This window comes from Crotalus tigris, unplaced genomic scaffold (genome assembly GCF_016545835.1).
Source record: "Crotalus tigris isolate CLP2741 ecotype Arizona unplaced genomic scaffold, ASM1654583v1 scf7180000024119.3904262, whole genome shotgun sequence".
NCBI lineage: Eukaryota > Metazoa > Chordata > Lepidosauria > Squamata > Viperidae > Crotalus > Crotalus tigris.
Window position 1 is genome coordinate 2,511,362 of NW_024100396.1, and position 14,935 is coordinate 2,526,296.

General features: G+C 39.6%; 1 protein-coding gene across 2 annotated transcripts in view; it reads left to right on the forward strand.

The window, feature by feature from the left end:
- The first annotated feature begins 344 nt into the window (after nt 1-344).
- The window catches only part of MBOAT1 (membrane bound O-acyltransferase domain containing 1), a 31,945-nt gene continuing 17,354 nt past the window's right edge, over nt 345-14,935 (forward strand). Inside the window, exons 1-4 of one of the 2 annotated variants that reach the window (XM_039322635.1) lie at nt 345-604; nt 12,887-13,032; nt 13,725-13,802; nt 14,496-14,591. In XM_039322635.1, coding sequence (XP_039178569.1) covers nt 515-604; nt 12,887-13,032; nt 13,725-13,802; nt 14,496-14,591 — 410 coding nt within the window. In that variant the 5' untranslated portion in view covers nt 345-514. The remainder of the gene's footprint in view (nt 605-12,886; nt 13,033-13,724; nt 13,803-14,495; nt 14,592-14,935) is intronic. The other variant, XM_039322636.1, reaches the window with a different exon arrangement.

Here is a 14,935-nt window from a genome sequence, read left to right on the forward strand (position 1 = left end):
CCCCACGACCTGTTTTTGAACCCGCGGGAAAAAAAAAAAAACTCCAGCGCCCCAACGCTCCAGCCCTGCTGGCTCTGCAACGTCGGGCTCCGAATGCCTGCAAGAAAACTTGAAGCTTCTCACTCGAAGCAAAACCCGGAAAGATGGCCGTCCCCGGGTGGTTGTAGCCGAAGGCGCGCAGGAGCGACCCACTCCGTCGCTTCCGAGCAGATTCCTCCTTCCTGGGGCGTTTGCTCGCTCGATAATCTGGACGGCGGCCCGGACCCCACCCGTTTACGAGGAGCTGGCTTCCCTTTTTGGCTGAAAGTTTCTGGGACTCTCCCTCGCGTCGGGCTTTCGTTCTGCGCGGAACTGGGGAAAAAGCAAGGCGGGAGCTGCAGTCAGCCAATCAGAAATCGGCGAGAGACGCGCGGTTGCGTTGGTGCTGGGTTATGTATCTAAGTGAGTCTGCTCCAGCGTTGGGCTGGGTCCGGAGGAAGCGAGGAAGGCGGTTTTTGGCCGGCCGGAATGCAGGATGACCGAAGCAGGCAGAATTCTCCGTAAGACCACGGGTTCCACTTTCTTGCACCCCGTTAGCGACCTTTTCGGCATCCCCCTAGCACAGGTGAGTTAACTGGTCGCGGTTTCCCTTTGCAATGAACATCTGTGGCGAATCTCAATCACCCAGGCCATGGTTGTCCCCCAAAGGTGGCTTTTTTCCAAAAAGACAGCTGGACTTTCTTGAGTTTTTTCTTTCTTACTTACTTTCTTTGAAAACGTTTCGCTTCTCATCCAAGAAGCTTCTTCAGTTTTCTAGAAAGAAAAGTCCAACCGAGGAAGTCCAATTCCCTTTGGGTCAAGGGCGTGCGAGGGCTAGCTGATAAGTGATGTGTTTTGCTCTAAAACGAGGGAAGTGAAGCTCAGTGGTTACAGGTTTTAGTTGAAAGCTAATAATGGGATAGGATGTGATTTAGTTTGGGTCTAAGAACCGCGAGGAGGACAGAAGGGGGAAAAGGGAAAGAATCACGAATTAAGTGCAGGAAATAGTAAAAAGGTGGAGGGAGGGAGTGTGGCAGCACAAGGCACTGCTGCAGATATTTTTTATTATTTCGCATATGGAACTTCCTTATCCACAATCTGCCTTAATTTTGCTTTGTAAAAGAATAGCAATGTGTTCTTGTTTTTTTTTTTAATAACACTGGCAGTGCTGTAAATACAATTTTTTCCTGTTCATGGCAAAACTATCCAGATTCAGACTAATCTCGCCAATGCTCTGAGGTGAAGAGAGGTAAAATTTCTGTAGAAGAGGAACTTCATTAAAACTATTGTTACTTTTAATGAAGTCACTTGTCCCAGGTTTATTTGTTTAAAATATTTTTAATCCTTTCTTTCCAGACTGAAGAGTATATGCAAATATATATTTATAATGCTTTGGCAGGTAGGAAGCTTATCAATTTCACTGAGTATTATGAGACTTGCTTCAAAATAAATGTGCAAGGGACTGCAGTTGACTTGATTATAAAGTGCCACTTGTAATGAAACAAATGCTGCAATTGCCTTGTTTCATTACAAAGACAACATACAGTATCAAATATGCTTACTAAGACTCATCATTTTGATTCTGTACTTGGCTAAAGTCATGGTTTGCAGTACCACCATGTTAAGTGTTATATGACTAGCAGCAGAGGGAATTTTTGATATCCTTAGGCTCTGTTCATGTTACACTAATCCAGACATCTTGGGTAATATGCTGCCTGCCTTTTTACTTCTTCTTATATGGCGAAATCAGGCTTTGTAGCTCAGTGTTTCTCAACCTTGACAATTTTAAGGTATGTGGACTTCAACTCCCAGAATTCCACAGCCATGTAGCTTTTTGCGTCTTCAGTATCAACTGTACTAGATAGACCACACCAGGAAATCAATTCCACCAGAAGATTGAAAGTTCTTTTATTGATGTTAGCTGTAATTACAGAATCTTGCAAATCTGATTTTGTTGTGCCTCTTCCTTCTCTTACAGTTAAGTGAGTTGAGAAGCTGGGCTACTTCCAAATACTATCTCGCTGTTCTGGAGTTACAAAATGTTTCTGCCTCCTTTGCCTAGGCAACAGCTTCTGCATGCCTCCCATCGCTGTCATCTTCCTTAATGTCTACACCCAACTCAAAAATAGCCATTGTTTTAATTTTTGCAAAACCGGACTTTGTAATCAGGCTTTAGAAGGCTATGAAGTTTTGTTTGTACAAAGCTGATATAGCAGGAATCTAAGGTGCAGAGAGGACACCAGGCCTCAATCCTTGCAGAAAATCCAATGCATGATGATTCTGAGTAAATAACAATATACTCTGAAGGGGTTTTTTGGGGGGGGGGGATTAGTGGCCATATACTACATAGAACAATTGTAACCTTGATTGTACTCCTATTAGGAGCTTAGTTTTTTTTAAAAAAAAAAACTTGCTCCAAGATACAGGTATGCGGTTTTGTCATAATTCACATTCATTATACACCATAGCATGGTTTGGCCTTGGCTTGTGACAGTTGTCAAACTTATGCAACGATGTATATGACAATTGCATTGCAACAAGTTTGTAAAATCTTGAGAAACAAGTTTTTAGTTTGGTTACAAGTATTTAACTAAATAGCTTTACCATATATCAGGGGTAGACAACCTTGGCTCTTTTATGACTCATGGACTTCAACTCCCAGCATTCCTGAGCCATCATGGCTTAGCTTGGAAACCTCTCCCTTTCCCCTCAGCATAGCTGGCTCAGGAATTTTGGGAGTTGAAGTCCACGAGTCATAAAAGAGCCAAGGTTGCCTACCCCTGCCATATATCCTTACAAGTTTTAAATATTTTTATTAATATATTAAGCCTGCCCACATCTTGGATATTTTCACGAACAGATTGTCTCAGATTGTTATGCTTAATTTTTCATGAATTCTTGGAATGATGATCATTCTTGAGCTATTGGATCAAAGCAACTCTTTTGTGTGACAGCAGCATTGGCAGTAGTCTGATTTGTTTTGTGTGCTGTTCTGTTATAAATGCATATTCTCAATTGGAGCAATTGTTTTTGGCTATTTGCAACTGTCCATGTCTCTTTATGAGAGAAGTGCATTTGCAGGAAATAATCTTCTTTGGAGCAGTGTATTTGCTTGTGTTGCACCATTGTAGTTGTCTTGTACAGACTAATACATTTGGGAAGAGAGTGAGATAGTTGTAATTGTGATGGAATTCTGTTTAAAATGTTTTTCTTAAGGCTTGTTGGAAAACTGAATTTATCCTATGACTTCAAAAGAGACTGATAATCTGATACTAGTTTTTCTTTTTATTCTGACACCTGTTGGCTTTTTGCTTTCTGCAACAAGGAAATTGTATTTCTTCAGCAATGAGGAAGTATGTGCTATATTAACAGCAACTGGCTCACTAGATTGTATTGACAGATAAACCAGACAGAAATGTAGATTGTTATAGGAGTTAAAAAAAAAAAACATAAGCAAGGGTGAACTAGTTCAGGCAAGAGTGATTTTAGTCTTATGTAGCAGGAACTTTTTTAAATGAGTAGAATTTAATACACATCCACAATGTTTTCAAAATGAACAGTATGCATATCATGGAAAAGAAGAAGTAATTAAGCAAAATAAATTAAAGATAAGAAATAAAAGCTAGGAAGGCTAACTAAATCTATTTTGTACCAATTCCATTCACTATACTTCTCTAAACCTTTTTATTGTGGCATATTGTCTTTGTTTAGACCACATTCATATACTGATTCAAACATGAAATGTAACTTCTGCCAATTTAGTTTAAATACCGTATATTCCGGCGTATTAGGCGACCTGGCGTATAAGACGACCCCCGAGTTCGACGCCGGGTCGCAAGACGATCGATGCCGAGTCGCATATAAGACGACTTTCTAGGCATGCGACTCGGCGTCGATCATCTTATACGCCGGAAATGACGTCATTTCCGGCGTATAAGATGACTTTCTAGGCATGCGACTTGGTGTCGATCATCTTATACGCCGGAAATAACGTCATTTCCGGCGTATAAGATGATCGACACCGAGTCGCATGCCTAGAAAGTCATCTTATACGCCGGAAATAAACGTAGTTTATAACGTCATTTCCGGCGTATAAGATGACTTTCTAGGCATGCGACTTGGTGTCGATCATCTTATACGCCGGAAATGACGTCATTTCCGGCGTATAAGATGATCGACACCGAGTCGCATGCCTAGAACGTCATCTTATACGCCGGAAATAATAAATAAATAAATAAATGTTATGACTCGGCGTATAAGACGACCCCCGAGTTCGGAGGCTGTTTCATCGTTCTCAAAAGTCGTCTTATACGCCGGAATATACGGTACATAATAGTTTGTAGAATATTTTCAAACATATCAGTGTTGAGTGGACATAGATATTACTTGAAAATGTAAAAAGAAACAGATCAGCCCATGTCTCCATTGGCTACTGTTTCTTTTAAATAGGATTTGATTCCTAGGTAAGCTTTTTTTTTAATATAGAGATTTATCTGTCCAAACATTTTACTCATTACACCTGGTATGGGATGATGGGTTGGGGTATATTGTCTGTCTATCTGTCTGTCTAGCTAGCTAGCTAGCTAGCTAGCTAGCTATTCTATCTGATTTGTATGGCCAACCATCTCATAAAAAACTGACTTTGGGCTCTGTAAAATAAGGTAAAGGAGTCTTCAGATTTTACTTCACTAGTAATAGCCAACTATAGAGGGCAGTGCTCGTTTTCGTTTTAAGGCTATTGAACCAGCACCGTTCAAAGACATTTCCATGGTCATGTAACCAGAATGACATCATGGAGCGTTATTACCTTCCCATTGAAATGGTACCTATTTATCTACTTGCATGTACATACTTTCAAGCTGCTAGTTTGGCAGGAGCTAAGGTGTGGAAGAAGCTCACTCCATTGGCAAGCCAAACATATTAACCGCTGAGTCATCATGCTGCCCTTGGGCTGTGTACAATGCTTAATTTTAAAACAATAAATATATTAAAACATTATTAAAATCTATATAAATTATTCTGCTGCAAAAATCTTGAACTATATGGTTACATATTAAGACTGTCCTCACCTTTGAACAATCAGGTAATGATGACTAGATTTTTATCCATATATATATATATATATATATATATATATATATATATATATATATATATATATATGTATGTAGGTCTTTGGTTATTCGGGTTTTCTCCCACGTAAAAGTGGAAGTGTCTTGGCGACGTTTCGACGAAGTCTCATTCGTCATCTTCAGGCTGGTGCTTTCGGCTTTGTGCTTCTAGGAGCAATGTGTGATTGTAGCTGTTTCTTCCTTTTAACTGCCTCCTTTTAACCCCCACTGGCAGTTAAAAGGAGGAAACAGCTACAATCACACATTGCTCCTAGAAGCACGAAGCCGAAAGCACCAGCCTGAAGATGACGAATGAGACTTCATCGAAACGTTGCCAAGACACTTCCAATTTTATGTGGGAAAAAAACCGAATAACCAAAGACATATATATATATATATATATATATATATATATATATATATATATATATATATATTAATAATTACACTAAAAATGTGATCCCTGGGTATATCCATATTTAAAACCAAGCAAATAAAGGTGAGCACCAGGGAATGTTTAAAAATTTAGTAAAATTTAGTAAAATTTAATACAATACCAATAAAATCACCATAAAAATTAATAAAACGCCTAGCTTTCGTCAGCAACTGCTGACATCATCAGGGCTCAAAATGCCGGTCAGTGGGAGAGTCCTCTTTATAGATTGGCCAGAGTCTGCACTCGGCTCCTAGATCTTGTCATTGGGCCTGATGCAATAGGCTGTTTCTCGGTTGCCGGTTTCTTATTGGCAATGATTGCTTTCTTGCATTTTTTGCTTGTGTAGCTGTCATTGGGTGTTTTCTCTTTGCCAAATTCGGGGTTTGATGGAACATACCCCCTCTCCTTTTTTGCTTTATTGCTACCCCTACTTCGTTTAGTTGTGCCCCTCCCTCCTCTCCTTTCCCCACTCCATTCTGATTGCCCTGTTGCAACGCACTGTCTCTTGTTTTCTTTGTATTTTCCCCAAGACCGCCAAGAGAGTAAGAACTAGGGTCCATGAACATAAACTAGCGGTGAAGAGGGGCGAACAATACTCGCAGATTGTGACACATATGACTGAATCAGGCCACCAATTTGATTTTGAAAACGTACGTGTCTTGGCTAGTGACAATACGAAAGGGGGCCGCTTGCTTAAGGAGGCATGGCTATCCAATAAGGACTCAATTAATCGGCATATCGATCTTTGCCCAGCCCACTTAACGCTGAGAGCTTGGAGCATGGACAATTCCCCACCCCATTGGAGACATCCTAAAGAAACACTGAATATACCAATGGAGAGGATTGTGGAGAAGAATTCCCCCTTTCACCATCCACAGCCCAGGAGTACTCAAACGGAATGTAGACAACGATCGGGACTTCCCCCCACCCCCAGAATGGTTAGACATCTCCGAGCATCCGAAGGAGCGTCGGGAGATACAGGAGCATTAATGTGTGGACTGGGGGATTGCACGCACCCCTCAGGACATCCGGAGGGGAGAGCGTCGCCTGATAAGAGATCCACATTTAAAACACCCTTGGTGGGGGCGTTGAATTGCCTGCCATATTTGGGAGAGGAAAGGGTAGCTTCTCCAGCTCTACCACCTGTAACAACTCGATCGCTCCGTTCAGCAGCATCAACACAAATGTGCCAACGGGGGGTGTGGAAAGAACCCGATAAAGATGTACATGGGAGGAACACCGAGAGTGGAGGGGAGAGAGCAATGAAGACTGACACTCCTGATTACCGTATAGAGAACACCCAGGGCGAGTTGATTAACACTAGGATGGAACGCACCAAGATCGGAGATAAAGAAAGGAGACGCCTGGGGGCAACAACTACCAGATCGTACTCTAAAAGGGGAGGAACAACCTCATTAGCATGTTTGGGGAATAAGACCCGCCTACCCCACCTTGTAATGCCGATCTATCCATATCAACAGACAGCACGGACGAGCTCTCAAAGCGACACCGTGCAAACAAGGAGCAAGGAGGAAACAAGGGGTGTGGCAGTAATTAACTCGAATAACATCTGCGGAGACCATGACTGGGGAAAATACAAAGAAAACAAGAGACAGTGCGTTGCAACGGGGCAATCAGAATGGAGTGGGGAAAGGGGAGGAGGGAGGGGCGCAACTAAACGAAGTAGGTGTAGCAATAAAGCAAAAAAGGAGAGGGGGGATGTTCCATCAAACCCCGAATTTGGCAAAGAGAAAACACCCAATGACAGCTACACCAGCAAAAAATGCAAGAAAGCAATCATTGCTAATAAGAAACCGGCAACCAGGAAACAGCCTATTGCATCAGGCCCAATGACAAGATCTAGGAGCCGAGTGCAGACTCTGGCCAATCTATAAAGAGGACTCTCCCACTGACCGGCATTTTGAGCCCTGATGATGTCAGCAGTTGCTGACGAAAGCTAGGCGTTTTATTGGTTTTGTTGTAATTTTATTGACATTTTACCAAATTTTATTAAATTTTTTAGCACTCCCTGGTGCTCACATTTATTTGTTTGGTTTTATATATATATATATATATATATATATATATATATATATATATATATATACACACACACATATACATATACATATACATACACACATACACATACTGTGTATGTATGTATATAAGTATGTAAAAATAAATAAAGTTGGTGAACAAACCTAGTTCTCCTGCCTTCTATTTTTCCCTCAACAACAATCCTGTGAGCTGGGCTCTCTCTTGTGCCACTTCATATTTCAGGGGTCAGTAGTTAAGTCCTTGCTTAACAATCATTTATTCACTGAACATTCAAAGTTACGACACTGCTAAACAAACGGTATAGGTAGTCCTCAATCTATGACCATAATTGAGCCTAAAATTTTTGTTGCTAAGCAAGACAGTTATTAAGTGAGTTTTGCCTCAATTTTTTAACATTCCTCACCACAGTTGTCATGTGAACCACTGTAGTTGTTAAGTTAGTAACACAGTTTTTAAATGAATCCGGTTTCGTCATTGACTTTGTGAGAGGGTTGCAAAAGGTGATCACATGACCCCGGGACACTGCAATCATCATAAACATGAACCAAACACCCAAAGTTGCCAAGCATCCAAACTTTGATCACATGACCATGGAAATGCTCCAATGATTGTGTGAAAAACGGTCATGAGTCACTTTTTTAACTTCGAACAGTCACTAAACAAACTATTGAAAGTCAAAGTCTACCTGTACGTATTTATTTACGCCTGTATCATCAAGAACAATTTTGGGCGCCTTATGCCTGGTCCCCAAAGTTACAGTATAGCTGTTGCAGCACCCGTATGGTCATGCAATCAAAATTGAGTTTGTCAGCTCACCTGCCCTTGTGACCACAGGAGCACTTCAGCTGTCCCCATCCGACTTTCTCCCTCATCTATCTACCCTGCCCTGTACAGAAACACTCTTTGGGGACAGCAGCCGTGGAGTTGAAGTAGAGGTCAAGGCCTTTAGCAGTCTCAGCTGGTCATTACTAATTGTGGACCTCTACTTCAATTCTAGTCCCAGTGCCACCAATGAGGAGTGCCACCTCAAGCCTTGTGCCACAGCCAGCCACCCCAATACCAAGTGCAAAGCCCCAGCCTTTTCAAAATTGTATGTTATAAATCAGATTATTACATATAATTCTATATCAATCATTAATTGTATTCAGACTAAGTGGCATTATATAGGACCAAGTCATTTTGAGAAATCTGCGTAAAATTTTTAGAGCAGTGATGGTGAACCTTTTAGAGACCGAGTGCCCCAAAACCACCACCACCAACCCACTCCGCCCTGCCCACTGGGCCACCCACCACATCCACAGCCTGCCACAGATCACCCAGGCAGCCCAGCAGCGCCATGGTGGCCATGCCGTCCACCCGTGCCCCACAGCATCATCTGCGCACGATGGGGTGCAAGGGTGGAGTCTTGCCCCCGCTGCCCGGCTACCATGTCCTTGGCTGCACTGCTTCACATGGGCTGCCCCCAGGAGTGACTCTTCTCTGGGGGGGTTGCTGGTGAGGAGGGGGCTGTGGGAGGAGGCAGGGCTAGGGCGACGGTTTGTGTGCCCACAGAGAGGGCTCCGAGTGCTGCCTCTGGCACGCATGCCATAGGTTCGCCACCACTGTTTTAGAGTATAAAATATATTATTTCTTAAAAAAATTTTCCACCTCACAAATAATGCATTCAAATATGATGGTTCTGCTATGCAGAGGAAGCAGTAAAATTCTCTATGGTCTAGATTTAATGCTAAACATAAGAATTGAATCAATTTTATAGTAATACCTGTGGATATGTATGGATGGTTTTTATATGGCTAATTAATTTGTACTTCCTGTTTTATGTCGTATTTAGTTTATTAATCACTATTATACAGTTTTTTTTCTTTTATTGTACAAACACCATTTTTATTTTCTTTGGATAATATAATTTTTGAATGCATTTGTATTATGAATATTAAAAAAAACTTTCCAAGGAACTGAGAATAGCAGTTCTACAGAAAATGCTGAAGTGTTGAATCTCTTATTATAAGTTATACTTTTGAATTGTAAATGGTTTTCTCAAAAATTGTACATATATTTGTTTTGCTGGTTATGAAAAATATTTCATCAAACTATTTTCCCTTCCATTCTTAATTATTTAAAACTGGATTACTACATTCATATTAGTGGATCAAAATCAACACAGAATAATTTTATTTTAGTCCAATTCTAAATGTGTTTTCATAACTTCACGAAATACTTAAAAGACAACTATATTTCACCCAGATACATTTTTTTGGATGGTAGGCTAAAAATATTAGCTTAATACAGATTTTGGACTTCCCCCCATAATGCACCATCAGATTTTGATGTATAATAGTATTGTCATATGCAATTATTTTTTAATCTTTGTTATTAGAAAATAACTTAGAACTGGTGAGTTATTTCCTTCTTACTGTTGATGTTAACTTACAGACATATAATATAAATTAAATATTTACATTTTATGAATATGTTCATACATGTATGCATAAAAAATAATATAAACTGTTCTAAATATTAGTTTTCTGGATACAGTACAGCAAACAACTATTGCATTAAAAATCTGGGCTGCTTATAGCTATTGTAACCACACATTATTTTTCCTTGGTCATTTATGTTCCCATTAATTATTCCTTGTGCTTGGACTAGCAATTTCATTTACTTAAACAAGATGACAAGTTGCATGACAACATTCACCAAACAGCAGTTTACTTGAATTAGGTTAAAACAAGATAGGGAAAGCATGCCAAATAACAGAGTTGGAAAGGTCTCTGGAGGTTTTCTAGACCAACTCCCTGCTCAAGCAGGAGACCCTATACCATTTCAGACATGGGTGTTCAATCTCTTCTTAAAAACCTCTGATGACGGAGCACCCACAACATCTGAGGGCAAACCATTACACTGATTAATTGTTCTCACTGTCAGGAAATGTCTCCTTAGTTCTAGGTTCCTTTGTTAGTTTCCATCCATTGCTTCTTGTCCTGCCTTCAGATGCTTTATACTAGAGAATAAATTTGACCCCCTCTTCTTTGTGGCAGCCCATTAGATATTGGAACACTGCTGTCATGTCACTCCTAGTCCTTCCTTTTATTAGACTAGACCAAGGGTAGGCAACCTTGGCTCTCTTATAACTCGTGGACTTCAACTCCCAGAATTTTGGGAGTTGAAGTCCACGAGTCATAAAAGAGCCAAGGTTGCCTACCCCTGGACTAGACATACCCAATTCCTGCAATCGTTCTGTATATGTTTTAGCCTCCAGCCCTCTAATCATTTTTGTTGTTCTTATCTGCACTGTTTCCAGAGTATACCTTTTTATTTCTTTACTAGGACCAGATTCAAATTTCCTCAGTTTATCACAGTACAAATAGTTTTACTGTGTGGGAATGGCATGGCGAGAGAAACTATATGAGGTTTTACCTACATGCCCCAAGAAGTTTGTTGGACCAAGTAAGCTCTTATAACTGATGACAATTAATGACCAGCTTCCCCATAAGATTTGCTTGTTTAGAACAGAATAACCAGAAATATCTTAGTAATATTGAGACGTAGAGAAAAACTGTCTATATCAAAGCCATCGTTTTCTTCAGCCGCCACATAGGAGGCTATAATAATATCTGACTGTCATGCGTAAGAATCTTCAAAATTATTCTTAACATTAACTTGAAATACTTTCCCTTTTCATGTTGTGCAGACTTAATGGACTTCATCATCAGGGTTGTCTTCTCCTGACAGGTTATCTGCTTCAAAGTATGTGGTCTATAAAGAGGAAATGTTCCAATGTTCAATTTGGAATCTCAGGAGCTTTGTAGATTATTTAAAATAGGAAAAGAGTAGAACTTAGTGATAAAATCTGTGTTGTGGTACAAAACACAGACTATATACACAAGATGAAATAATGCTTCCCCCCCTTATTGGTATTATTATAATTATCATTATTCTTTTTCTTTGCTTGTGTCCTGAGCTTTTGCATCAGAAACAGATTCCTTGTGGGTTTGATCACACTTGGTCAAATAAAGCATTCAATTCATTTTAATTTAATTCAAATAAGATATGTATTAATAAATACGTTTTAATATTTTGTGAGAAGGTTATGATTTTCTATTTCAGAATAACTTACATTCTACAAAAGTATTTATTCATCTGATTGCTTTGCCTTCAGCAGGCAATTGCTTGTTATTTTCTGAAATAAGGCTCTGTTACATTATATGTATCATAGCTAAACATTCTGATTTTAGCAAAGTTTTGTGCTAGATATGGCTTGAAATGCCTATCTCATTAAAATAAAGCCAACTGAATTATATGCAGCCTTTTGAATTCTCAGAACTTTTCATTAAGCATGATATTACAGAAATGGGAAGAGGAAGAAATAATGAAGTATGAAAAAAGATGTAATTCCTTGCTTATTTTGTCAGGGAAGAGCTCTGGACTAGAGAACAGAGAAACTTGTGTATGTGTTTGTTGGTGATGACTATTTTAGCACATGAAAACCTCATGGGAAATTGCCCAATATGAGTGTTTGTATTCCGTTCTTTAATTCTGCAAATTGTGATCATGTAACAATAGGCCACAGCGTGCTTCTATTTATTTATGTTGAGTAAATCTTTAGAATTAATTTGGCTAATTTTCTTGTTTGCCTTTGAATTCAAATAAATGTTTTTAGAAAGCAACTTTCCTTTCTAAAAAGCTTGCAAACCTCACTGAACTCAGTGGATCTGTACCTAAATAAACATATGTAGAACTGCACTATGAGTCTGGATTTAACCTAAAGTTTGGATTTTAAAAACGAATCTGGATTAAACGCAAAGGCTTCGTTTGCTTGAAATAAACACCAAAGGCAATTTACTCATTTGCAATATTGCCAATATCTCTCTCTCTCTCTCTCTCTCTCTCTCTCTCTCTCTCTCTCTCCATCTATCTATCATCTACCTACCTACCTACCTACCTATACAGTGTTCCCTGCGATGCTAGCACGAGTGTCAGTTGTGCTCGTGACGCTAGCTAGCCCCTGTACGATGCTCACGGTATCGCCATCACCCACGCAATGCCGCGATGCTAGCACGAATGGGGATGTATGTGCGTGGACACATGCATGCACTGGCCAGCCATTCAGGCAGCCCAGTGGCCAACAGCCCATGGCCCGGTAGTGGGCCGTGGCCCACAGGTTGGGGACCTCTGTCCTACAACATCTCCAGGATTTTATGACAGTTTTTTTCTTGCTAATGATCATGAGAGTTTCCAATCTATTTTCATATTCCTTTAGGTCAATTTTGTTGCTTGTCAGCTTTGTGCCCTCTTGGCTGCATTTTGGTTTCGCTTGTACTTAAGGCCTAGTCAAGCCAATTCTGGTGTTCGTCATGCATTTGCCACAATTTTGGGAATATATTTTGCCCTCTTCTGCTTTGGTTGGTGAGTCATTTCTGTCTAACTTTCTGTTCACTTTGACTATGAATTTAATAGCTTGTATTCTGGGAATTGTAAAACATTCTGTTGGGCAACCATAACATTATGAAAACAAGACGTCAAAGCTGTTTTATCAGCAAGTAGATTTTCGAAGAAAGGAGCACATGTTCAGTCTGTGATTTAAGAGGAAGAGAGCAAGAGCCAAGAAGTGTACTTTTTAAAAAAAAACAAAACAAAAGTAAACACTTGTTCAGATAGATTTTCATGATTGGATTGTTTCTACATAAGTTTTAGTTAAGTTGAGGGTGGCGTGGTGGCTCAGCGGTTAAGATGCTGGGCTTCTCAGCTGGAAAGCTGGCAGCCCAAGTTCAAGACCTGAGCACCACGCGATCCTCACCCCTGTTCCTGCCCACCTAGCAGTTGAAAGCATGCAAATGCAAGTAGATAGATAGGTACCACTTCAGTGGGAAGGTAACAGTGCTCCATGATGTCATGCTGGCCACATGACCACATATATCTTCAGACAGCACTAGCTCAAGGGCCTTGAACCGGAGATGAGCACCGCCCCCTAGAGTTTGCAACGACTAGTGGAGTAAAAATCCGCAGGGACGCCTTCACCTTTAGTTAATTCAGAAAAGTGTTGTTGTCTGTTAGCTATCACTTGGAAAATGGAATTTCTTTTCTTCTTCTGTTCCAAGGTACTCCATCCATATTTTCACTTTAGTGATGATAAGTTATTTCATCATGAACATGGCCAGTATTGCCAACATTCATAGGTAAGTTTGTATGTCTATCGTGCTAAAAACTGTAATATTTTAAAATGTTGTTGTTTCTTTACATTCCTTTACTGATCTGATTATGACCTTGTGTTCCTGTCTTGTGGCACCTCTTATTTCAGCCATTTTAAGGCAATGTGGAGTACTGATTAAATGTACTTATTACAAAAAGCGAGGAAGATTACCTCGATGGAGATATACATAATCCAATGAGAGGATGATGGGTTGAAATGCTGTATATTTTTATTCATTTATTAAATATATATTTGCCACATATCTCCTCTAGAAGGTGACTCTTAAGTCTACAACAGACAGAAAATACTCTGAAATGGCTCAGACAGACACCTTCCTAATTCACTGAACTATAAGAAGGAGGAGGTACAGCACAACCAGATTTATAAGATTGATGTCAGCCCCATCACGTAGACCAAACCAAGATATCAATTCCACTAAAACTGTTTTTATTTGAGATTGGTTATATTTTAGCTATAGTTTTCAGACCCACAGATTATAAGAAAGCCATAAGAAATTATGAAAATTTGCTGTCTAAACTTTTTGATAATAGATCAGAGGCAAGCAAACCTAAGCAAAATAAATAACTCCATTGGGAGTCAGGTTCTACTGTACTTACATTTCTTTTGACTACAATGTTCTGGCTAAAGTGTTTCATACTATCAATGCATATGATTCTAGGTATTCTTTTTTGGTAGCTATGGGATACCTCACACTGTGCCATATTAGCCGAATATATATATTCCAGTATGGTATTCTCACTACAGATTTCTCAGGGTAAGTAGTAATAATACATATTTTCATATTATAATAAATGGAAATAAGAAGAATTCAGTATCATATGATTTATTTCATCGGAATTAATAATATATCACAATGGACATGTAGATGATGGAACTAGTTGGTGAGGGAAATAACCTTCTAGGCTTTTAGGAAGTATTTACATTTCAAATGAATCGGGCCTGTTGACAAAGCCAAAAGTGAGAAGATGAATATTGGAACTATATGTTTTCAAAAATTAGAAATGTATTCTTTATAACGTGACTTTTCCAGGAATAAATACGGTGCTGTTTTATTCTTGTCTTTTTGCTGCAGCTCTTTTCTTGAAGTGTATTTAGTTC